The sequence below is a fragment of the Culicoides brevitarsis genome, chromosome 3 (genome assembly GCF_036172545.1).
Source record: "Culicoides brevitarsis isolate CSIRO-B50_1 chromosome 3, AGI_CSIRO_Cbre_v1, whole genome shotgun sequence".
NCBI lineage: Eukaryota > Metazoa > Arthropoda > Insecta > Diptera > Ceratopogonidae > Culicoides > Culicoides brevitarsis.
This window is the reverse complement of record NC_087087.1, coordinates 22,196,516-22,223,778: the sequence shown is the minus strand read 5'-3', so window position 1 is coordinate 22,223,778 and position 27,263 is coordinate 22,196,516. Positions and strand designations below refer to the sequence as shown.

The window sequence follows — 27,263 nt, the reverse complement described above, 5'->3', positions numbered from 1 at the left end:
AAAAGTGAAAATCGCAATCCGTATAAATAAGTCCTAATTAAAAACAAAACCAATTTAAAAAAGCAGAAGCCTTAGAATACTAGTTTTGTAAGGTATTTTACACAAAAATATAAAAACACAAAAATAGCTAACTTTAATATGCTTACCTGTTTTATTTGTGTGCATCTTTCACCAGTGTAGAGATAATTGTACTACAAACGAACGACAAAAATTTTCCACACTATCAGTTCACCTGAAGCAGTTGAGTAAAAGCAATGTAAGAGTTCAAAACAACACCAATACACATGATTTGTCGGCTTCATCGTTTGTGTATAATATATCAACAATGAAGTGTAAAACATATGTTCAATGACGTATTTCTCATCACTACATCATATAGCTTTGCCATTTCATTCAACGGCCGAACGACGTATGATAGTAAAAAATAAATAAAAATATAATGTGAGTAAAAACTTGGGTGTATGCGGTGATATCAGTTTGTCGTACTATTACTCTGCTCACACTTTTGTATGCAAAATATACGCGGCAAAATATTATTTAAGTACTGACACAGACCATTTGAACAGGCTTAGTTGGACCTTTGTTTTCTAGCGGTTCGGTTGCTGTTGTTACGAAGCATTTTGTAAACAAATAAAATACCTTTGTTTTCGGTGAAAAAATTATTCTAAAAATCAAAGTTCAAAAGAACTAAAAGAAAATGCCTGTTACGCAAAATATTCCACGAAGACAATGCATCCCAATTATTTATACCAGAGGAACGCACTACGATGTCGGTTATGATGTGGTATGTTATAAATATCCAAATTAGTTAAAAAAATATTGTTATGTAAATAAAGTTATCTCAGTGCAATCACGAAAAAAAAATCATGTGAATAAAACATTTGCTCAACTTATCTTTTTGATAAGAAATTTTGCAACTGAATAAAAAAAACATTGCAAAATAAAATTCTTATCAGATAAACTCGGGTTTAATTACGTAGAAAAACATTTTTTTTTAAACAGAAACAAGGAAAAAGAAAGGATTGACAAAGACCTTAAACGTAAAAAAATATTTTCCGTCTTGTTTCGCATGATTTACTATCGTCATTATTAATATTATGAAAGTAAATGCATTTATAGAACACATTAACGGGTGTTCTATGATGACAATGCATGGAAATCACGATTATCTGTTCTTATCCTATTTAGAACTATATTACAAAGGGACATGAAAAAATGCAATTAACATAAATCGAGACTTGCATTTAGAACAGTATCAGATTAAATTATGTCACGGTTAGATTAGAGTTACCGTTTTAATCAAATAGTTTGCACACCTGTTTATATTCACATGTCTCTAATCATGTCTCATTATTTTTATTAATGTGTCGTTAAATTTCTTCTAATTCCTTTTATTTTAAGAAAATCTAGTATAATGAGAAATCTATTATATTGTCGTGCATGTATAAACATTTTGATTGAGTCGTAATATATGCACTGATTGCCTACAGGATTAACACGAGCAATTTTGATGAAATCATTTACCGAGAAAAAAAGTTACAATGCACATCTGTCTGATGGCATCACAGATTAATAGTGACTTTTTTCTGTGTCTAACAAAATTATTACTATCATTATATAGTGTCAGTGTTGCGGAAAATTTGTACGAAAATCATGTAAATTGAAAAATCGTTCAGAAAATCATGTCATTCGTGGAGAAGATAAATAATCTTTCAATGACTTCATTTTATAACTTTGCGTTTCTTGCAAAAACGTGTTGTGCCCAACCAAATCATATAATTCTATCTTCGAAATATACAAACGATAAAACTCAAGTAAATGCAAGGTTGAATGAAATATTCTAATAAAAAAAATTATAAAAGAACAAAAACCTGAAGAACAAGAAGAATATTTCTATCTACGTAAAACACTGAAACGGAGTTAAAGAGAGTAAAAAACTCGTTTTGTTTTCGTACACTTTGAAACTGTTAATATTATAAAAACTGGGAGAATCCAAAATACTATTTGTGAGAACTTTAATCTTTGCACATAATATTAATATATAGGTAATTATTCAATTATCATAAAAAGAAGTAGAACATTTAAACACACAATAAATCACGTTCCTCAATTTTATCATGCATTCAAGCTGAGTTTTTTTTTTACAAAATTCGTCATTTTTTTATTATTTGTTTTTCAATATTATTTACCTTATTGATGGTACACATTTGTTTAACACTTAAAATTTACACAATGTAGGAAGCAGAATATTAAACTCAAGTGGGGCAAAAATTAATAATTAAAAAAGGTTCAATAACTTGTCAAATTATTCGAAAACTTTTTATTTTATTTTTGCAAATTAGCATTTTTTTAGTTTTTATTAAAATTTAAAAAAAAATAGGTAATTGTAAATTTTAATGTTCGAATATTTTTTTTCATCGTCATTGAAATTTTATAGAAAAGAACGTTTTGTTTAAAAAGAAAAGGAATTTAAATATTTTTTATCTTATTGGAATTTCATTGTAATGTATGCAAAATCATCATTTCTTAAAGTAAATCTTAAAATATCTTTCTACAAAATTATTTTTGTCTCGATCTTCAATTTTTTCAAAAATTTTAGATAAAAACATTGAGTTTTTTTTTGAGCGGTCATTCATAAATTTGAAAAATACATTTTGCTTTTGACTTTTGCTCAAGCAAAAGCAATTGTTATTTGACTCTTGCTTTAAAGCAAAATTTTGAATTTTGATTTTGCTCAAGTAAAAGCAAAAAGTAAATAACGAAATTTGCTTTTGCCTTCTTAAAAAAACATGAAAAATAAAATCCTTCTACAAAATTATTTTTGTCTCGATCTTAAATTTTTAAAATTTTTAGATAAAAATATTGAGTTTTTTTTATTTGGAGCGGTCTTAAATCTACTTGTCATAAGTGATACATTTATTAATTGAAAATGCTTACACAAACTTAAAGAAACGCATAAATTTGAATTATTTAGATAAAAGATGGGGCAGCTAATTTTTAGCAGAACGAATTCTCAACTGATACATTGTCACATGGAAAAATATTCCTACTTTGTAAAATAAAAAATATAAATATGTTAAATATGTTGATAATTATATTATATTAATTAATAATTAATTAATACATCAAATAAGTTAGAAGTTATTAAAATGTTGTTCTAAATAGAACATGATATGTTGCGGAATTTTCCTTAAACGCGTTTAAACTACGAACTAGTTTTTTTTTTCATTACAATGTCGCAACCTATTAAAATGAAAATGTATGGCTTCGCCTGTAAATTATTTTTATATTTATTTCTGTAGCGTATCAAAATCGATAGTATTTTAACGAAATTATAAAAATCTTTTTAAAAAAAACCGTCTGAATATTATTTTTTTCTTTTATTTCTAGGGACGTACGTTTGGAGCAATTATAAAAAACTTCTTGCAACTGTCTGGCCCACTTAATGAGTCATATTTACCACTGTATAATACCCCTGAAGGACGTAAGTTTGCTTCTAATCTAAATACTTGCATAGTAATCCACTTAAAACATTACGTAGCCATTATTATTCAAAGTTTTTACTTTATTGATTATGTAAATGACCTGTTCATATGTAAAAATTTTTCCTGCGAGACTAGCATAAAATGCATGATAAATTATTCCTTTTGCAGGTAAAGTCTACAATGAAACCTTAGAATCGGTGAAAAAATCGTTTCCACAATACGTACAAGAATTAGAGGGAACTGCAGATGGAGCTCAAGTTGAATTTCATAAGGTAAGAGTACTTTGAGTAGGTGTCGTAAAATATGACCAAGCAATAAACATAGGAAATTGAACTAATATTTTTTTATTACTATACCAGATATTTAAATGTTTTTTTTTTACTTTTCAATGCGATTCCTTGATTAAGTGCATGTGATTAATATTACAGCTTCCTGTTAGACATTAAAAACTTTTATCATATTTTTAGAACTTTTCGATAAGAATAATAACTATCATTAATTTAAATCTTCTAACTCCGCAAGAATAATAACTTTAACATTGAACTTGACTATAACATGAGTTTTGCCAATCATGTCAAACATGTGGCTACTGCTAATTAAAGTAAAATTATAATTAACCACATGCACCAGACATGTTCTGACAGTGACATCAATACCCCGTTAAAACACTCAAAGTATGAATAAATTATGTTACCTTGTTAAAAGATCTTAACTACTTTATTAACAAATAGTATATATGCAATACTTATCTTATAAATCTTTGCAATCATTAATTTTTACAATCTATTAACATGCAATATTTTAAGAAAATTTAGATTAATTGACTCTTAAATGTTATCACATATTTTCGGAGGATTAAAAATTTAACTTCTTTTTTTAAGTTTCATTATTCAACAAGGTTAGACAGGTGTCACAAATCGAACTAACATCTCACTTTCAACAATGTTATTTTTTTAATAACTATCATTGATTAATTTATTTACTTATCTAGTTATAAAAACACATTTATAAGCACTAATTATTTTGGAATACTAAATAGTATCATTTGGCGAGTAAATTACTAATTATTTGCTGATTCCATATTGTTACTCAGCTTGACAGCAATTAAATTGTACAAGTGCGAATCATGAATAAAAATGCGTTCGTCTATCATTAAATAGACGAATGCATTTTTTAACGACAATTTAGAGTTAATTTTTCATAACACGTTAAAAAAATTTCCATAAAACAAAAAACGGCTCCTGTCTAATGCAACAAAACCAAGTGCATGAATGCCAGGGTCATTGCTGGTTGAGTTGTCATAACCGGAGTGCATTAAACTACAGAAAATGTGTGTTAATGTTTCAATATGACAATTAACATGCTAAAAGCGTGACACTTGTAAGCAAGTGATGGATTTATCATCTATTCCACTTTGCATCATATTAAACTAAAATTAAAAAAAAAAAAAAGTATTTGAAAAAGTACAAAATAAAATTGATGATGATATAATATGCATTTCATTGCAGCTTTTCTTATTGCATATGGATGAGATCCTGCCGAATGTAGTGCAATCTAAGAATGCAACGGACCAACCTATTGGATGTTCGACAATTTGCGTGAATGAAAAGGATCAACAAATATTGGGACACACGGAGGATGCACTCGCCGAGACTTTAAATCATTACTACTTTGTGTCGGCTCACATTGTATCACCCGGGCCACAAGGCAAATACAATGTTACGGAGGAACGATTTACCTCACTTTGCTATGCCGGACACTTGCCGGGATATACAATGAATTACAATCATCATGGATTGGTGTTTTCGATTAATACGTTGAGCGCAAAGCGTTTGAATAGTGGAAAGACACGTGAGTTATTATTATTACAATGTTTATCTGATGATAAATTAATTTTTTTTTTGTAATAACAGCTAGACATTTTATAACACGTGCTTTATTATCAGCCGATAACTTTGAGAAAGCGCAAAAAATAATTCGAGACTTTGGAGTTGGGGCGGCTGATGGTTGTTCCATCAATATGACGTTTTTAAAGTACGTTAATTTTAATTTTTTTTTAGAAAATATCTTTCACTATATTTTTATTAAATTTTAGACAAGAAGGAAATCGTTTATTCCATAATGCTGAAATGGGTCCTGCATCTCCAGGAACGGATCAATCACAACTCAATGTCTTGACTGCGAGTCCTGGTGAATTTATATTGCATTGTAACAAGTATCTCAGACTTCCGGTGGAAGAAGTTGGCGGAATGATCGTGGAATCGAGTAACGATCGCATGGTTACATTTACAAAATCTTTCGATGCTCCAAAGACGCGTAATGATGTCATTCAAATGCTCGGGGATACAAGTTCGACAGGACATCGCGTTTTTAGAGACGAACCTGATGCTTTTATTAAAACTATTTGTGTTGGTAAGTGGTGGATTGGACTATTTCTTTTTTAAATTTGGATTAAATTTTATGTTTTTTCTTAAGGAATTTTCGATTGTGTTAATCGGACATGGACTTTGTATTCTGACAATCCAAAGACAAGTGAACCACTTGTTGTCCTACCATTGTTCATCAAGGAAAAGTGAATTGAATTGAATATAACATGCAATATGTATTTAATACTAAAACTAATCTGAAAGATTATAGCTTGAGCAATAAAATTATGTGTACCGCTTACATTTTTGTAGTTTGAACATTATTTTTCCGAATATTTATTTAATATAGCGATAAATTTTTCTCATAACTAAGTGAAGGTATATGGCAAAAATTTTTAGAAATAAAAATTCTCATTACTCTTTGTTCAGATTTCATTTTGAATGTAAGTAAAGAGAAAATTTTGACAGTGATTTTTGGTTCTTGATTTACCATCTGTAATTTTGAAATAAAATTTATTACTTTTTAATTAAGAACTTTAAAAAAATACAGTTGACTTTGGGGAAAAATTTATTTGTTTTAATTTTTTCAACCAAAATCGAAATAATTCATGAAGAAAATTAAAAATTCATTAACGGGGAAATTTTTTGATTGAAAAAAAGTTAGAATATAAAATACAATCCTTTTTTATTTCAAGTTTGATTTTTCTTCAATTTTAAGTTCAAGTTAAAAAAAAAATGTTAAATGCCTGGATGGATCGATAATAAAATAAATAAAAGTTAAAAATACCTATTTTATCATTTTATTTTAGAAATTAAAATATAATGAAAATATTAAATTTATTCAAATGGAAAATGTGAAAATTAAGTCAAATTGTTACAAATTACCAGTCGCGCGCATCAAATTCGATGAGACGAATGAAATTGATGAAAAATTACACCATGCTAATTCAATCAGCTCAATTCAATTGAGACGAATGAAATTGATAACGAATTGCCTCAAGCTAATCCAATCGTTTCATGAATTAGCTGGTGGCGATTTTTGAAAAGGACATTCTTCCGAAATCCGGAACATCTGGTCGTTGAAGCGAGCAAGACGACAAAAGGTCCGAGAGGAAAATCCACCTTTTCACACGGAAAATTGTGAAATATTGTGCAAAAAACACTAAAAATCGCGAGTGTATCGAGCAATGCAAGTGAATAACGACGAGGATTCAGCATGGCTGACGAATCACGAGGAAGAATTTCTGCAGAACGTAGATGACGATTATGAAATCGCCAGGTCTCGTTTGGACAAGGAGAAGGAGCAGTCAATCAAGAGCATTTGGACATATTTCCAGGACTCGGCACAATACATCACACAATTGTACAAAGGTAAGTGCATGCGAAAATGTGACATTTTCCAAGGGAAAACTCATTCAAGGCCATTTTGTCCATCTGTTCCGCGACGTAGCGTCGCACACAAAACCCATACACGACGACAACAACAAATTCCTTTGTGTATATTTTTTCTCGTTCTCATTCTCGTTTGAGTTGTTTTTTGCTGCTCCTCCGTCTTTTAGGTGTGAATTTTTATCAAATATCGTCATCGATAAATTATAGAAATGAGCACGACTGAGTCTCTCCACTCGGAAAAAAATGTTTCTGCCATTTTTGTTTTTTTTTCTTTCATTTTTGGTTAGTCGTCATTAACGTAAACAATACGTAAATCGATCAAAATTTGCCCAAATTAGAGACAGTCTCGAGCAAAAACGGCATGCATTTGCGTCGAGAATACAAAAGGGAACATAAATATTTTGAACACCAGCCAAAACAGGATAATAAATTATATTGGAATTAATGACGTCGTACATTTTTATTTGTATTTTCTCTTCGTTCTTATTTGTGAGCAGTATTAGGTAGTAGCTATTGTGTATTGTGCAACGATATGTGTGTGTGAATTCGTTTCGATGCGTAATTGGATGCAGTTTTCACGTCGTTGCGAGTAAAAGAAAAATATTCACTACATTTTCATTTTTATTGCTTTCAGATCGACAATTGACTAATGAGCCTACTGCAAGCTGTTGGTTACCCTTTCAAACTGCCGCTGGTACAGTGACAAAACTGTATAAAGGTAAAGAGAGAGAATTTTAATTGAAATTAGGAGAGTTTTAATGAAATTAAATTTATTTCGTAGAATCCTGTGATGGAATGAAACGTTCCAATGATTTAGCTATTCAGGTTGGATACCAAAGACGCAATAAGGAAATTGCAGAGTGGGCACGTAGCAAGAAACGACGATACATACGACGTGACGATCTCTTAGCATACCTTGCTGGGAAGCCATTGCCATCTGCGCATCATCATCACCACCAGTTGAACAATAGTAGCAACTTTAGCAACATGCAACACACAACGGGTCACAATCATCAAGTGGCATTCATGTGGCCACCAGCAGCCCCCTTGCAACAAAACCATAGCCACCACCATCATTACAATCACACAGGAATCAATAATAACAGTACACGACTGCATCAGTTGCGGTAAGTCCAGTAGATAAGACATAATCTTTTCAAATTAATATTTTTTGTAGTATATGTTCCATATACTAATTTTTTCATGGTGCATAAAAAAGACCCATTTTGTAAGAGTCTATTGAAAAAATGTTAGAACTATCGACAAAGATGTATTAAAGCCGCTCCAAATGAAACTCAATAGTTTTGTCCGATGCCCCATTTTATTTTCGAAAATCCAATGGGGCAAAATAAAAAAAAAAGTTAAAAATTTCATCAAAAATTTCCGATTTTTGGTGTATTTTCATAATTTTTTAAAAAATTTTCAATAAAATTTTTCAATTTTTAGTAACTTTTGTATTAAAAATCGTATTTTGACATAAAATTTTCTTTAAAAATTAATTTTCATGAAAATTATTGAATTTTTTTTTTTTCAAAAAAATTTTGACAGTTATTTTTATGATATTAATTTTTTTCAATTTTAATTAATTTTGTTTTAAATCAATTTTTAATACACAAATATCAATGTAAAAAACTCAAAACAATAATAATATTTATTAACGATCAAAAATTTTTGAAAAATTTCGTATTTTGTATGAAAAAAAGTATTTCAAATTTTTTTTTTTTTTGCCCCCCCCATTTTTATTTCAAAAATTTTGGACAAAACTATTGAGTTTCATTTGGAGCGGCCTAAATGACGAAAAAAAATTTCTGGCACAAAATTTTCGGACCAGACCAACAAAAACTACATATTGAGATCAAAGTTCGTAAAAGCCTTTTTGTAGAGTCATAGTCTAGATATTTGATATTCAAATAAATGAACATAGGTATATTTGAGCATCTTCTTTTTTTTTATCAAATCTGATTGATCTTTAATCATGTGGCGGACAAAATTATGTTTTCTATATTACCTATATGTATGTTATATGTATATAATTTGAATATTATTTGTATATAATTCGTATATTATCTGCATGTAATATGTATATAATATGCATATAATTTTTATGTATCTAAATTTTTTTTCATACTAAATATCAAAAATTATACCATTAATCGATGTAAAATAATTCAATAAGAGTGTTTTTGTTTAATTTATACAATTTGAACTTTTTTTCTCATATTTTTGATATTTAGTATAAAAAATTTTTATATAAAAATTATATGTATATTATATACATATAATATACAAATTATATACAAGTAATTATAAATTATAAATAATTATATGCATATAATATAGAAAAAAATAATTGTTGTCCGCAGCTTCAGACCAGATCGAAAATTTCCAATGGTCATTTCGGTAGGGACATTATGATAGTTTACAAAATATTTTATTTAATCTGTCAAATACGAAAAGGTCTTGTTATAAGATGGTTACAATCATATTTGATAATTGATTAGTTTAAATTCATGCGAATACGTCACTCTTTCTTTTTGCAATCTACTTTCACAAGTGCGCTTGTTATTGACTAAAAAATTATTTTAAAGTAGAAAAATCATGACAAATTGATCATTAAAATAACCAAAAATGATTTTGAATTGTGGAATCGCAGGAGCAACATAAAAGTTATGAGTTATTAGGTGTATTTGAGGTATATGTATTTATGTAATTTATTTGGTGAGAAATTTGTTATTACCGGCAAGTGACGAAATTAACTTTTGTTAAAAAAACATATTACAATTAAATCTGCTTGCTAATATAAGATTTTTTCTATTATTAAATTACAGCTTATCTCCAAAACCTGAATCACACAATCACAGTAGTTCTAATGATGATAAATTACCAATTTGTGGTCAACAGTGTCTTCAGAATAACGCCACCGAAAACTCACAATCAGTAGCAAACGGAGAATCCGCTGATTTGCACACTTTCAAAGAAGCCTTAGCTTTGCGATCCAGGTAAGTGTCAGATGACTTTCACATAACAACAACCCTTATTTATTTTTGTTTTCTGTTATCTTAAAAGAGCACGACCAGAGTTGTATGCGTTTGTTGCTGGCGAGATTGCGCGTCATTGCAAACGTCCAGCTAGTCCGTTGGACGTAAACATGGATTCACCAAATCTCAACACAAAACGACCTCGATACACATACGAATAAGGTAACAACAGCCATGCGTTGCAATCAAATTTAAGCTTTAGTTTCAAGGTAATTTAATAAATTCTCGAACTGTCATGAATCAAAAACCGTGATAAAATAGAGAAAAGATAAGCAATTGACGCGCAATGGTGATTTCTGATAAAAATAATACTAAAACTTTTTTGACACCTTTATGGTAAACTAAGAAAAATATCGTGAAATATTTATGATGAACTATGGTATAAGACAACCACAATCTTATATTGAAAAATTAAAAGAAAATATTATTTTTGGTAATTAAATAATTCTATTATAATCTCGCAATATTGATATTTTGCGACAAATTTATAAAAGTAATCAAATTAGTTTTTTTCGTTCGCAAATTAACATTAATTTTTTTTCACTTTCGATTGAATTTAATAGAAAAACGAACAAATCTTTCACATGTAGAGTTTGTAATATGAAGGTACGCTAGAATTTCGAGTTGTGAAATACTATTTAATACTTCTAAACCAAAATAATGTAATACACTTATAAATTTAGTAAAACAAAACAAAGAAAAAATAATAGTTAAAATAATGTTATAAAATCCAAGTTAAATGATATAGATTAAGAAGTGATTCGATATCTTAAATACAAGTAGAGATACCATCAATTTATTAAAATGAAATAAAAAATATCGGTACCTTTGTAAAAAACTAACGCTAATAAAGACGAAAAACAGTACACTAAGCAGACAGAAGACAAACTATCGAAAATAAATTCACAGAAAAAGTTATTGTTTAAACCCTTCTTCTATATTTATTGTAGTACAGTGCAAGGTACAAAAAAAGTTATTTTTTGAACAAAATAGAAAAAGGTTATTTGTTTGAAATAGAATATCTTATTGCATTTTGAACATTGTCAATGACGACTTAAACAAGACACACTTTGAATTTTAAGAGTCTCTGTGTGACTTCTTAAAAATTATGTAAAAAAAATTCGCTGAGACATGTTACAAAATGTTATAACGATATTTGAAACAACCATTTGACTTTTTTCAGATAAACTTTTTTTTTGTACTTAGCACTTTGTTTTGTTTGTCAACATTTTTTCGTTATTTATTAATTCTCATTTATTTCCTCAAATGTCATCGTGACAGATAACTCTTTATTGTTATAATTAATGTTTAAGTAGTTTTCTATTCTAAATTTGTTTTAACATCTTTTATTCAAACAGCTGTAAAAAAGTACCAATTCCTAGAAAGTTTCCGATAATCAAATATTCGTCCTCAACTTCAGAAAAATTATTAATTTTTGGACTTCGCAATCAAAGTTGTTTTTTATTTAAGTTAGAATTATGTCTATGAGGATTTAATTGGCTATTGAGTTTTGAAATCCTTTTGTGATTTCTTAACATTTATGATGGATAAGATGACGATCTGAGACGTTACATATTCTAACTCTAATAAGAATACACTGAACATATTTAATTCATTTAAAATCAATCAAAAAAACCAACTTGATCGTAAAAAATGACTTCGCTGAGACAAGCTTCAAATGTACATAATAAATATGATTTCTATTTCATTCAAATTCATTTTACAATACTTTATATTCCTTAAAAAATTTCATTTCAGTTAGAAATAGGTCTATGACGAGATATGCCCTTGTTTGAGTTTTGAACTTTTTAAAGTTTCTTAACCTTCATGATGAATACATCGTACCTCTGATACATTTTCTAACTGTTATATTTTTTATACAAAAAAACTAACTAAAAAAAGTTATTTTCATTTCAGTTGGAATTATGTCTATGATGATTGTGCTAGGTTTTTTTGAATACAGAAATCCTTTTGTGATTTCTTTATACATGAAATAAATATTTATCTGAGACATTTTTCTAACTGTTATCAAAATAACAAATAAGGAATGAATTCCAAATCGATTTAGAGTGCAAACTATCGATTTTAACTTTTTCATTGTAAATTAAAATAATCGGCAAAGTGCAAAAGAGGATTTTTGAAGGAATGTTAATTTGTATGAAATAGAATTTTTAAGTTTAATATATGAAAACAATTTTCGCTGAATTTTTTACATTCGCTTTTTTTAAAAAAGTAATATTAATTTTAAAAAATGCATATTACGATTCTTCAAATTAAATATTAAACGTTTGTTACACAATATGATCTTGAGATCCGCGGTGGAGCCATCCATATCTATCTGAACGTTTGTTATTTTGTTCAAATGAATTGTGAAACTAAAAACCCAAAAACTTAATAAAACGATAAAAGTCAAAGTTGTTTTTTTTTCAGTTAGAAATATGTCTATGATGATTTCGCTAATGATTTGAATATTGAAATCCTTTTGTGATTTCTTAACATATGTAATATGTAAATATCTATCTGAGACATTTTTCTAACTGCAATAAAAACTAACTTTAACTAAGCACAGCTTTGATGTTTCATATCGATCGAGCATAGACAGATAATCACTTATTCGAAAAATTGAATAAAACAGCAACTAACAAATAAATGGTTCTTACATTAAATGAGTGAGAAAGAAAATTTACTCAGAAATTAAAATATCTCTGGATATTGGTACTTTTTCTGTTTTTTTTGTTACTTATGTTTCAATTTTATTCTATCCATTTACCCAATAGACTTACTAATACAGCTTGTTGTGCAATATGGACAAACTGTTTTTCATAAGTCCATGTTATATTTTTTTTGTTTCTTCCAAATGTAAATATTAAACGTAATGAAAAGAATAAAATATCTTTACAAAAAGCTTTATAAATTGACCGAAATTTTGATTTATTATATTTATTAGTTTAATTTAGTTTTACATAAAAAAGAAAAAAAATTATAAGTTCTGCTTAGATTTGTATGAAGTGAAAATTTGGAAATAAAATATTAAAGTACTAAAAGCTTATACAAAAAGAAGAAAAAAAAATTATATAAGTAAGTCGTTTCTCATAAGAAAAGTTAAAATTGTAAATAAAATACATTAAAATAAAAATGAGTCTTATTATAAATGTTTTATTTCTTTATATTCCAAAACAATATCCCAAATTATCGTCTTAATGCATTTGGAACAGTGTCTATGACGAACAATGCAAACTGATTCAATTTGGGCTTTGAGAGTGCTTCTGTACTTTCAATACATGCCCGATGATGTCTTAATTTAGTTTTCAATCTGAGACACTACGTTCCAAAATGTGTGATGATGATATGTGGATTCTTGAGTCCTTGCCATCAGTTGTTACATTTTCATCCTTGAAATTTGTTTTGGTGGTTTGAGAGATTCGAATCCACTCTGAGCACGTTTCTCGACATTTTTCTAGTTCCAGATCGATTAAAAATGGAGACAGCAACGAAGAATAATTTCAATAAATATTCTAAGGTACAAAATAAATATTTTTAATTTTGAAATAAATACGTGACTTGTTTTTTAATTTCTTAAATTTGCCAAAGGAACTTAACGAAATGACTCATCGTGCAAAATTGTTTTTGTCCAATTATGACTTTTTATCACCACATCAGATATTTTTTTAAATGAAACACAAAAATTTATTTTTTCAATTTATTCGCCATTCGTTCTTAAATTAATAAACAATACCAAATCTTACATAAATATTAACCATAATTAATAATACTTTCACTCAAGTTTTCGTACAAATTTTTGTTTCACATCAATCAGTCATCAAATATTGTCACATATTTACACAATTATCAACTATCTTATTTACTACTAGTTCGTCTTCTTTAAAAAAAGCTTAAATAAAGAAAAATAATTTGGTTTATACATTTTGTCCTGCTTCAAAATAATTTAGGTGACTAAAATTTCGTTAGTTATGTCTGACAAGCGTTAAAATTAGCAATACACCTATCATCAAAAGAAGATTTGCTTTTAAGTGGGCGGCACTTGAATGTGACCTTTCTGTTTCCTTGACCTTCATTGATGGACGTGATTTAGACAAAAAGTTATCGATCACATTTTCTTCTTCCTCTGAGTAGTGGATTTTGTGTCGGGATGTTTCAGCCTCGTCTGGTATAAATTGAGCACTTGGAATATCTTGGGGCTCCATGATACTTGGTCCATGCTTTGGATTTAAATTTGTCGGGAACGATGGGATCTCCAATTTTGGAAGTGTGTTGCAATGTGCTGTTAAAAAAAATCAAAGTTAGTTCGAGCTCAAATTTTCAAAACAAGTTAAACTTACAAATTTTGTTCATTTCCATTCCATATTTGAATGGGTTCACAAGTCGATCGCAATTTTCTCCTCCTTCTTTCAAGAATATTTTTTCACTGTGTTCTCCTCCTATTTTGGCTCCCACGAAACATTCGAAACTTCCAATGTCCTTTCGCTTCGTGTAAATGTAGTGAAAATCGTTTTCAACCCATTCGCCAAGACATTGATAAATTCGTTCCTCATAAATGTCTTCGCTTTCCTCGCATGCTGACACATCGTAGTACATTGTTTCCGAAGATTTACAGTCACTTGCTAGTCGTGAGCAAAGTCCAAGAGCATCGGGAATGACACCACTGTATTCTCCCGTAGTTGGGCAAGGGAATGGCAATACACTCGAGTCAATTCCTAAATTAAAGATTTTTTTTATTAGAAAATTTATTTTCCATTTACGTTGAATGTGTACTCACTTGCTTCCGTAATCCATCTTTCTTCGCTAAAGTGCGTTTTTGAGCAGAGGTCATCAGAAAAACTTTGTTTGTTAGATGCTAAGCCCATTTGAAATTCCAGAACATTGTGACTGCGTCGTGTAATCCAAATGCACTGATATGTTTCCTCACCACTAAACGAAAAAAAATAATTGTAAAAATTTTGTGATTTTTAAAAATAAATAAATAAAAACTTACCATTGAGATCGACTCAGCACAAGATACCTGTCGGGAATGGGATTTTTCATGCACTTCATTGTGTATGTCTTGAACGAAGTGTGATCCTTGTAGACGATTTTGTCCGGATGAATTGTCAAATGCTGCCATTCACCATGCATCCACGATGGGTAACGACAAAAATTTACATCAGGCCATGATCGCACATCCATTGGATGCAAAATGAGCATCTCGCGTCGCGTTGCTTCTTTCTTCTGTATTACTCGTCGTCGGTCTCCCGTTGGTCGATTGATGTTCGAACATGTCGAATCATTGCTGAATTTCAACGTAATATCTCCAGTAGCTAAATTAGTTTCGTAAATTGCGCATCTGTATTGTGGTCCTAACGTATCTGTGCTTTTGGCATTCATCAAAGCCACATATTTTTGATTGTCATTTCCGATCCAATGACCTAAACAATCAAATTTGATGTCGTGATCTTCGAACGAGCAACCTTTGAAGCGCAAATTCATTTGTGAGCCACTCGGACAGCTATCTAACTCAGATACTTCGGAATTGGAGTCGTCACTTGACGAACATTCGATTTTGTCTTCGAATCCGTCATCCGTGTTGTAAGTCAATCGATAGCGATCGCTAAATGGACAGTGTTCCTTGATGATGGGATCTCCGATATAATTGTGCGTTTCTAGAAAAGTGATTTTTTGATTTAAAAAAAATGAAAATGATAAAGAAAAAATTAAATAACTCACTGTATAATGTAATTTCTGTGTGTGGTCGTATACTTTGCAAGGCACTATCTTCGCTGGGACATGACGAAAGCACCTTAATGTCATTCGTGTAACATTTGGACAGGTAGTCCTCATCTGCTGTAATGACTTGCAATACATTCCTCGTGACAAGTCTCAGATTGAAACACCTAAAGCAAGGGTTCTCCTCGTCACCACTCATTAAAATGACATTATTTCCAACGCGTCGATAACAGTGACCCCATATCGGCACCGCGTCATCCGTAATGTTAATGTGTGAATATTTGATGTCATTATTCGCCGTCGCCAGGTAAGTGCTTTGTGTAACGTATTCCCCCTGTATCTCTATCGGAAAGTAGCAAGCGTGGGTATCTGAAAAGAAAAAAAATAAAAAGTGATGATAAAAATTATATTATTATAATGAAACATGAAAAAAGTTAAGATAGTTGGCCAAAATAATAACAATAAAAAGAAATCGTCAAATGTAAAGCTTGTCGTATTTTGCCTAAAAAAATGTATATTCCCATGACACGCTATAATTTTTTACGCTCCTACATGTAAAAAATTCTAGTAATCAAATTTAATGGCAACAAAACACCCAGAATGACGCTAAAAAGCAAAGAAAAAACATTTGCTTAGCCATTGACCACCAAAATTGTGTAATTATAGAGGAATGCAATAAATGATTGTTGGTTAGACCCGTTTCTTTGATATTAATCTAAAACCAGATCTAAAACTTTTATTTCCCCTTCTGTATGATGAGTAACATTTCAATCCACTTACAAAAAAAAAATATATAAAGGAAATAAAAAGCTTTTTTTTAAGTAAAAAAAATCGGAATAAAATAAATACATGTGCGAGAATTAGAGAACTAAAAAAAAAATTGTTCCGAAGATCTGCGATGAAGTTGTTGGAAGTTAAAACACCAGAAATGGTAAATCTTCTGTAATTTATCAACCTAAAACTGGAATGTCGTTTGTTATAAAAAAAAGAACAATGTTCTAATGATCAACGAAAAAAAAACATGAAATTCGGTTTCTTTTTGTTTACTTAAAAACCCATGTCTAACACGCAAACAGGAACAATTATTGTGTCATTATCCAGTGGACTTCGTTCTTCTTTATTTTTTTTTTATCTACCTTACTTGCTCCCATTTATTTTATATATTCGTCTAATTTCAGTTGATGTACAGCTACAATTATTCAACTACCGAAAACCATGGGAGAGAAAATTTAGAATTTAAAGCAGCAAAATAAAGTCATGATTAATTTAATTAGAAATTCAAATAAAAACGAAAAACAACCGTGACAGACGCAGAGAAAACAATTCATCAATCATATGACATTCCTTGAGGTTCTCTATATGCTTGGTAGGTAGTAGTTTAAGAAAAAATAAAAATAATATTGGTTGACGGTGGTTTGACTTTGAATGTCACAACTGCCCTAAGCAAATAAAATCCAGAACGAAGACGAAGCGAAAAGATATAAATTTAAATATAAATTAAAATAACATCTGAGGTATGTGAAAAAAAAAGAGAGAAAAGGATAATACAAGAAAGAAGTCAATTTACACGTCGACTGTCGGTCAACCCATTCAACGTCGTTGTCGGTCATTCGTCGTCACTGATCACTGATCATCTCCGAGAAGTTACAGTATCATTAACATACCAGCGATGTGAATCAATTTATTATTTATAAATTTAATTATAGATGTGGATCGGGTAATCAAGCGATAAAATCGAAACAAGAGACAGTTGTCAACATATTATATAAAACCTGAATCTCTGTTTGCTATGAAGATGATTATTATACTGTACCGGAATGAGTAATGAAGGCGCAAAAGGGATCAACAAGATCACAAAGAAAGAATAAAAAGTTAATTTATATTTTTATTTTCCATATCCGATCTAAATTCCTTCTCTTCGTTGTTTATATACTCCACATTTTAATGATGAATCGTGTTTTACGTGTTCCAGTTAATAACAAATAAATATTAAGCAACGTATTCTTTTTTGACGCACATTTTTTTTTTTGTTGTTGTTTATATTTATATATTTAATAATATTTGGTTTTTATGAATGATTTCAATTCAAATTATAATCATAAATCGCGCGATATCGGCAAGTCTGAAGTGCATGAGTGCCAAAACAATTTAAACGTAGCGACGTTGGGCGGATACTCGCAACTTTTTTTATGTAAATTTTTTGATTAGTTTATTTTAATATTCTGCAAATGTGTTTTCCAATTAAGACAGGAGGATCACAACATTGTAATGACGTTGAAAAATGCGCTTATGTAGGTAGATTCCAGTGCACGCCGTAAATTCCAGACGATTTATCGGATACAAATATCTCGATACTAGCAGTGAGGTTGTAACGTCATATATTATAGCTCACTGATTTCTTGTAAATTGTTTTATTTTCACGGTAATTGTCTCACACGTTTCGTGTTTGTCTTTATGTGTGTGGCGTCTTTGGTCATGTACTTTTGTGGTTTAATACGCGTTTTACAGCGGTTCGTCGGTCAATTCTTTCCATTATTTTATTTTTACAAAATTTACGTGGGCTGCCGTTGTGTCACGAAGAATTATCTGTTCTTTTTTGTTTGTTTGTTAAATAGCGTTAGATGCTGTTTTTGGCTTTGCCTCTAAGCTCTAAACAAGAAGAAGTTGATTGATTGTTGAAAGGCTCTTTTTAACAGACGAAACAACGATTTTATTCAAAACAACTTTTGACACTTATTCCAAATTAAAGTCGAATCAAGACACATAATTCTCATAAATATACGAGAAATACGGAACCACCAAACGATGCCACAACCATATCGTATAACTTAATCAAAGGCATATATGGGCAATAAAAGTGTAAGCGATAAAACTCTCATTCACGTTCATTTTCAACACAAACATGATTAAAAACGAAGTAAGACATCAAGGAAGAACATAAAATAATGTTTCACCTATGTGTGAGGTATCCTATATCTTGAGCAGACATCGGTCTCTATTTATGTTATAAATTGTTTGATAAATTTTCAAAAAGCACACCGGCAGCATGACGTCCAATTTAATGTCCGTCTTACTATCGCTTGTTAAAAAAAAGACTTGTACGATATGGACAATGTCTCATTATTTTCGTATTCTCGTACTTTACACACTTTTTTCTCTTCTTGAATGTTTTTGTATGCGCTCTCAAGTGATTCTTATTCATCAAATAATAGTCACATTTAGGTGCATCTGAAGGCGTTAAATATTCGTATAGGTAAAACAAGACAATATTACACAATGCATTGAATGAATTCATTCATTTCTTACTTTTTTTCTTTTACAAATTTATAGGAAAATATGTTTAAAAGGTGTTTTCTTTTTTCATTTAGTTAATTTTACGACTTGTGTATTCTTTGTGCTCCGAAAGTTAGAACCTATAAATAAAATGGGAATTGAAATGTGTCTCATGAGGTATGCGAGAGTCGGTTAAATTAACGAAAATTGACCGTAAAATAGTAGAAATGAGATATAAAACGAAAGAAATGCTAGATAAAAGAAATAAAATTGATCTTAAAAGGTATTTTTGTGTATATTCATTATTTGACAAATATGCTCTAAATCTCCATTCAGTGCCTATTTAATATTGATTTATTTTACTATTCTGGTAAAAGTATATTGTCAGAGACATTCTCAAGTTTTACCTGATATTTTTATTTTTACATTTCTCGGAATTTGTTATGATATATTGCGAAATTCCATGTGACTGACAAAAAAGTTATTCATCATCAAAGACTTGTTTGTACGTGTTAAATTTACGTAACAAGTTGAACGAAAGGTTTCGTCTCTTAGTCCAGCTCAGGTCTTTTATCTGTTTAAAAGCACAGATGTTTGGTTTTCTTTCATGAATTAATTACTAGAACCGAAACTTTACGGTCCATTAAGGGAAATTTATTAAAACATTGTTGTTGACTACGAATATTTCTAATTGAAATTTCGATGATATTAACAATTTTTTCCGGTCATTAATAAGCAGCTGATTCAGCAGCTCAATCCTCTCAGTGGATCTTTAACAAATACAATTTAATCTTATTTCGACTGCATAAAAGTGATTCGCTTCATTAAGTTGTTTTATTATCTCTCCGTTACTCGTCGAATTACTTCCCAATAGCTTTTTTTCGGTGAATGTCCGGTGATGTATTTGTACTACACGCGTAATTAAATCCAAAGAATTCGACAGACCTCACTTTTTTTTTTCATTATTATATTTTTATAGTAATTTCCGATGAAATTGATAATAATGAGAAAAAATAAGCAAAATAAACTCACAAATAAACAATAAAAAAAGCGATTGATATAAAATTACATTTAATTGGGATAGTCTTTTTTTTCTCTTCTTGATGCTGCCCGGATCGTCAAATTTTTTCAGCTTTGTTCCACACAACCAACAATTAATTTCTCTCCAATAAACATAACATTATATAAAAATTTTAAAATAAATAATGATCTGTGTAATAATCATGTTCGATGTCCATGATTGACCGCATACACTCAGACCGATGATGTGCGGAAATAATAAACTTTTTTCTTTTTCTTCTGTTTTAAAGAAAAAGTAACAAAATAACCGCTGTCATTTTGTGAGTTTTGTTGCTTGCTTTCATAAAAAAGAATAAAAATGTACAAAAAAATTGTCGTTAAAAAAAGTTCTAACATCCTGAACCATTATAACCGAACAACAGACAGACATTTCAGCAGCAGCTTTATTTGTGATGAGACGCATTAAAAGTTAAAATAAAGAACAATAAAAATTATGTGACTACCAAAGACTCTAAAATTAAGCAAGTTATTCATGCATGCACGTGGGTTTTCGCTTCTGTTATTCGTTCATTCGTTCGTGTTAAATAAACAATAAAAAGTATTAGAATTTCAGGTTGTACGATGAAAAATAAGAAAAATAAATCGTATCATAGCAAATATGGTTTTTTTTTCACTAAATTTTATACCTACATTGTGGCTTTTTTTTCTTACGTAAAAATAAAAAAAAAGAAAGAAACGAATATTTATAAAATAAATAATTAGGTGACGATGATGACTTTGTGAATAAAAATCTAAACAAAAAATCTAGTTTCTCGCATTGTATTCATTTTGTTAGTCTTCTTTTCTATCAAAATCCCTGTTGTTACGCTGCCTTGTCAAATTAATAATACTTTGCTACTATTTTGGTTCCGACAGTAAAATTATTATTATTATTTTAAGAAGGTATGACAGATGTGTGTATAGAACTAGTTTTGTTTGAAATTATGTTAAGATGGGATTTTTTCTTCAAAAATATTTAAATTTAAGTTTTTAGTTTTTGGACGTAAATGCAATTCATGGTCAAGTGAAATTTAACTTTTTAAAATGTTTTTATGAGAAATTTTTTGATTTTTTTTTTGTATGAAATTTATATAAATCGTAAACTAACCTTTAGCTATAACGGAAAATGCAAAGGTGTTTTGTGTAATTGGTAAAGATGATCAAAAATTATTTAGGAAAATCATAAATAACTTTTTTTTCGGTATACAACTTTATCACTAGAACGATCTGTTCCCTTCTATATACTTAAAGAACTATTTTTCAAACAAATTCTTTAACGTTGTTGACTTGCTAAACTTGTAATTATCGGGTTGTAGTTGGAAGTTCGGGCAACAGGTGCTCACACTTTACTCCTACTTTAACATAAAAACAAAACAAAAAACGTGAAAAATATGTACAAGCCAAAGGGTATGTTTACCCAAAACAATATAAAAGAAACAGTATTTTGGTATTCTCTTTTCCTTTTGATACGTGAAAAATATAGGCGCACAAGCGTAGAAAACTATAATTACAAAAATAAAAAAAAACCGAAATTTGTTGACCCACACACCACGGATGTAACATTCCGGAAAGAATACACACAACCTTTGAATAAAGTATTTTACTCTCACACCCAATGTACGATGAGAAATTATTCAAGTATAGCATTTTTCTCTATTCTTTTGAAAAGACGCCGCTAATTTCAATTTATTTATATGTATTTTAGGTTACGAACATCTTTTAATTTGTGTTTGGATTAAAAAAAAAAGACGAAAATCGAGTCTTGATTGTAATGTGAGATTAAGTTTTTTGCTGTATCATGTTTGGTGTTGCTTTAAATGCGCCATGAAGGAAAAAAATATTAAAGAGGCACCACACAATAAAGTAAAAGTAACATAATTAGCGTTTATGTATATCGAGATGAAAGATCTAGATCGGTGACATCGGTTTTTTTTTCATCATGAAATAAATAACAAATGATGGACTTGAAAATACGAATTTTTAAAGTTCTGAAGCTTTATTAGCATATGCTTTTTTTTATTGGAACAATGCACCACAAAAGACAAAAAACGTGTTTTTTAATATCTTAATAATTTTAGCGTTGAAAAAGAAGATAATTAAACTTAATAGACCACAAATTTTCGTGGTTTTTGCGAATTTTTGTTTGCATTTCTCTCTGCTACAAAGCTTTTGTAGCAACATCAGTAGAAAAAAAATCATTAAAAATAATCCAGTAATGTTCCATGTAGTTTGCAAAGTAAAGTCCCGTTCAAAACATTTCTCGGAAATTTCTTATTTTATCATGCAATTCACTAAAAACCAATTATGATGCATTTTAACTACCGCATGTGTGTACAAAGTCAAAGCATTCGCTTAATATAACAATATAATTGCATAAGAAAAAAAAAATGATTAAAATAAAAGCTCTAGCGCTAGTGCATTTATAATAACACTCGACAATCATAATTTGCTTCTTATTTATTTATAAAAATATCAGTCAGCAGCGGCTGCAACAACAACAATAACATCTCGTATGCTGTAACTATGAGAGCATTAAGTAGTATTTTTACATTTCGTTGCACACAGATGCCTGCGCTGAAGTAAATAAATTCATTTGGTTCAATGTGATTACTCGTTACTTTGCATATTATTATTTTTTTGCTAACAAGTCGGTGGTAGTGTCAAGTGATTTACTAGACATGGAAAGAAACTTTATGAAAAATCTTTGAAAGGATTACCGTTTTTTTTTAAAAGAACATGTCCCGAATGACTTGACCATCGAACTATGACAACCCCATGTTATGAGTTCACTTTCGATTAGCTCGTGATTTAACTGCTCAAATTACCAAGAAAAAAAATTAAAATTTCGTGCATGCACATCCTTTCAATCTTCACCAGAAAAAGGTGTATCTGATTTCACCCTTATAAATATTTTAGTTTATTAATGCGTCGACAATCCATATCCTTGTAAGTTTTCATTTTTTTTTTAAATTGACGAAGGATTGACGTTCAATTGTTTAACGCACGAGTCATAAAACGGATTTACAACACATGGCATAAATCAATATTAGACATCCTTTGATTTTAAAATATTTGAAAAAAAAAAAATTCAACAAAACATTTTTTTTTGAATACTCGACATACGCTTATTCACATATTATAGTTTTGCGTTCAACTCTTTTGTTTCAACAAGCTCAGTTTACACAAGCGTATGACGGCAGGCTAACAAATTCCAAAAGGAAAGTTTAGCACGCATTTTTATGAACTTTATTTTACTAGTTAACGTAACACAGGAAGCATGCTTCATTGGAAAACCGTACATTCGACCTGTGATACATCATATGGTATACTAAATCAATTCCACACAAAAAAATTCAATCTACATCCACTGCCATTGTGAAATTAATGCAGGTACTTTACTGCCTAATTGTGTATACAAAAAAAAAATATGGTCTGAAATTTCTTATATAGATATTCACATGAAAATCGGAAGAAAAAAAAATAATAGAGCAATTTTTTGTGCTTTTTATGTGATTGAGCCATCATCATTATTTCCTTTACTTATTTTTTTCTTGTGTCGACAAAACATATAACCTTCCTCGTTTTTTTGTGCTGTTGCATTAATTTTCATTATAAACAAATCGTTACATATACATTAATTATTTGCTGATATTTATTTTAGACAAGAAAAAAAAAATATATGAAACAAATGAGCTGTGCAAAAGAACTGCTGAACTAATCACAATTGTTTGCACAAGTCATTAGTTTCTCACTCAACACAGTTCAGTGGCTTTGTTTATAAAATTAGTTGTGAAAAATTGTCTCACGGAATAATTAGTAATGAACGTGTCATTTGGATGGAGATATAACGAGGTTAATCTTGGATATGAAGTGAGATCCTATATTTAATTAAACAGATAGAGGTAATTTGATATGTAAGCACTTCTTGATTCACTATTAAAAATTCATTTGTCAAAAAGTTTTCAAAAATGTTAACAATATTTTTTTTTTGCATCAAATAACTTTGATCATTCATATAGTAAATTCAAAAGATTTATAAAAATTACTTTTCTACTCAAAGAATCAGCGGGGCCAGTTTTGTGTTTAAGGTATCCTGGAGAAATTTTTAAAACCATGGAGCACCATGAAAATTTTGAACAATCCAAAAATTGATGGATTTTTTTTTATTTTTTTAAAGTCATTGTCTTTTTTTTTAAATTTGGTGTTCTTCCACAAAAAAATTAAAAAAAAAATTGAATTTTTTTTCTAAAAGTCAAAAAATAAATCTTGCTCTATATAATTTTTTTGCTATTTTGTTACATGCAAAACTCTTTCGTGAAACCGAAATCTAAACATTTTTATAATTTTTTTTCTAAATATTTTACAAGTTGTAAATATTTCAAGTAGACATTGCAAACTCGAGCTTTTATGAGTGCTTGAAGCTCGAGCTTTTATGAGTGCTTGAAGCTCAAGCTTGAGCCGTCGAGAAAAAACGTATAAATTTAAAAAAATTAAAAAATCGTAAATAAATCCACTAAAAAAATTATTTTTTTTCCAACTTTTGATTTTTTTATCATTTGAAAATTTGCAATCAAATTTTTCTAAAAATTTTGTAGTTTTGAATTTTTCTCGCTTTTTGTCGACTTAAGAAATATTTCATTAAAAAATTTTCATTTTTTAAAGTTTGTTAAGTATTTTTACATTTTAAAACACAAAAGTAAAAGAAAAAAAAATGTTTCCAAATTATCTTAAGCTTTTTCCAGTTTTGAAGCTCGAAACTCGAGCTCAAGCTTTAAAATTCATCGAGCTTCAAGCTCAAAGCTCGAGCTTTTGCAATGTCTAATTTCAAGATTTCAAAAAAATTTTCAATATCTGACAATTTGTTAATATTCATTAAAATATCTTCAAAAAATCGTATATTTTTTAGCAATATTTCTTACTTACTTAAAATTTCAAGAATATCAAAACAAGAAAAACAAAAATTATTTTTTTTTGCATTTTTTGGAAAAAAAAATAATCAAATCATGAGTAAATCGTTCAAATTGGATTTATGTCTGCAAAAATACCAAATAATTAAAATTGTAAAAAATATAGAAGCAAACAAAGACATTTTTATAACTACATTATCAAACACGGTACAAAAAATTGAAATTTTTCTATCCTCTTTTCTAAAAATTTTTAAAAAAATTAAAAATCCTGGAGATTTTGACTACAATCCTGGAGACTGGAGAGTTTACAACAATCCTGGAGATTCCAGGAAAAAACTGGAGATCTGGCCACGCTGCAAAGAATTGAAATTTGAGTTCATCTGAATTTATTGAAAATTGTCTTAAAAATCGACAAAATTAAATTTTTGATTATTGCCAATCAAAACTTATAATAAAAAATAAAATATGTTGAAAGCAAACAAAAAAAATATTGGTTATCAAAATGTTTAATTTTTCATGTCACGTGCGTGTCTCGTGCTTTTCTCGCAGATACTTTGGTATATGAGACATGAATCTTTAAAAGTGTTCAATTTTTTTTTCGACATTTAAAATATATTGAGCAAAGTTAGAAAACGAAAGAAATACTTACATTGAATTCCATTGAGCAAAACAAACAACATTACATAAATTGCATATCTTATTGCTGTTTCAGCTCCACCTTGTCGCTGCCGTAGTTTTTGCTGCTTCTGGCTTTGATGTTGTCTCTGCATTCCAATTGTATTCATTTTCATTACGGCTATTTATACTATTTTTCTTCACTATGTGATATGTAAATGCACAGAGGAATATTTAGTGCAAATTCGTTATTTTTTCTGTCTAATATTTTATTATCACATTTACACAATTATTTTTTTTTCTGCATTCATAAATGTGATTTTTCTGTACTTTTTATTATCCGATTTAAACTAGTTAGTTGTTCATTGTTTCTAGTGTTTGTTTGTGTGTACTGCGTTCTTTTTTTCTATTTAAACTTATTTACTCGCATTTATTTGCATTTACTAATTGTTTACACTCGCATATATTAGTACTACACTTGTCTATGTTTTTTTTTGTCTATGCTCGGTGCTTGTTTTGTGTAAATATTTTTTTTCGCAAACTAAATCCGATTCATTGTTCGTTATTTTCAATTTATGGAATGGAAGTAATCTCTTTTCTCTCTCTCTTTTGTCGCTTTACCAACTTTTTTTTTCTAACGCCAATTTGCTTTGTTGTTGATTGTATTAAAATTTTTCGATTTATGTTGAAATTCCTGGACTTGGAATAAGTTGTAGCGCTTTTGATGATACACAAAATTGATGACTCAGATCTAGAAAAAGTACTAATTGTAACTCTTCTTTATCTTCAATTTTGTATTTAGATATTTACATAGCCTTAGATGTACAATATTGTATTTGGGCTTGGTTGTTGGTTGGTCGGTGTCTCTCTGTAAATAAAGGAACACAATGGTAATAGGATTAGAATAAACGTGTCTGTCGATATAATCTATACTCTTCAATAGCATTATCCACGTCTGAATTAACACATGATATTTTTGTTGGGAATACAAACGGTGTTCGGAACAAAACGAACACAATACTGCCAAGGAAATAGAAATAAAAAATGTTAACACATTCAGTATTGTTTTGTATATTTTTTGATGTTCGTTCCGTTTTTTCTTTTATTATTATATTTTTTTTCTCTTTTACTTGTCTTCGAGAAACATAAACGTGTGAGTAGGCATATCGTATGAATGTTAATTGTTTTCTATTTACTCATGTACTTTAAAGAGAGGTAATATGTTATTTGTGCCGAATATAAATGTAGTATAAGACGATTATATTATCTTCTATTAGTTGAGTTCACATGTTCCGATGTAATTTTTTTTTTGAAAGTTTTAATTGTAACATTTTTACAGGAAATTAATCAAAGCAAGACGAATTTTTCCTTAGGAAGGGCACAACATAATATTCACCACATGAGCAG

At 29.3% G+C, this 27,263-nt stretch overlaps 3 protein-coding genes across 3 annotated transcripts; 2 read left to right on the top strand and 1 right to left on the bottom strand.

The window, feature by feature from the left end:
• Positions 1-566: 566 nt before the first annotated feature.
• On the top strand, positions 567-6,180 carry LOC134835768 (beta-alanyl-dopamine/carcinine hydrolase). The gene is made up of 7 exons (XM_063850720.1): positions 567-784; positions 3,391-3,484; positions 3,654-3,757; positions 4,994-5,336; positions 5,399-5,519; positions 5,581-5,897; positions 5,961-6,180. The coding sequence occupies exons 1-7, from the start codon at positions 698-700 to the stop codon at positions 6,059-6,061; spliced, it is 1,167 nt and encodes a 388-aa protein (XP_063706790.1). The 5' UTR covers positions 567-697; the 3' UTR covers positions 6,062-6,180.
• A 742-nt stretch (positions 6,181-6,922) lies between these two features.
• Positions 6,923-12,448, top strand: LOC134834331 (uncharacterized). Its single transcript, XM_063848957.1, has 5 exons — positions 6,923-7,222; positions 7,878-7,961; positions 8,025-8,370; positions 10,072-10,242; positions 10,310-12,448. The coding sequence occupies exons 1-5, from the start codon at positions 7,039-7,041 to the stop codon at positions 10,440-10,442; spliced, it is 918 nt and encodes a 305-aa protein (XP_063705027.1). The 5' UTR covers positions 6,923-7,038; the 3' UTR covers positions 10,443-12,448.
• Positions 12,449-14,094: 1,646 nt separating this feature from the next.
• LOC134835087 (uncharacterized) lies at positions 14,095-26,021 on the bottom strand. The gene is made up of 6 exons (XM_063849942.1): positions 25,891-26,021; positions 16,003-16,371; positions 15,275-15,938; positions 15,059-15,210; positions 14,622-14,996; positions 14,095-14,563 (listed from the first exon to the last, which is right to left on the bottom strand). Exons 1-6 carry the CDS (start codon positions 26,009-26,011, stop codon positions 14,247-14,249), a joined length of 1,998 nt encoding a protein of 665 aa, XP_063706012.1. The 5' UTR covers positions 26,012-26,021; the 3' UTR covers positions 14,095-14,246.
• Positions 26,022-27,263: the final 1,242 nt, after the last annotated feature.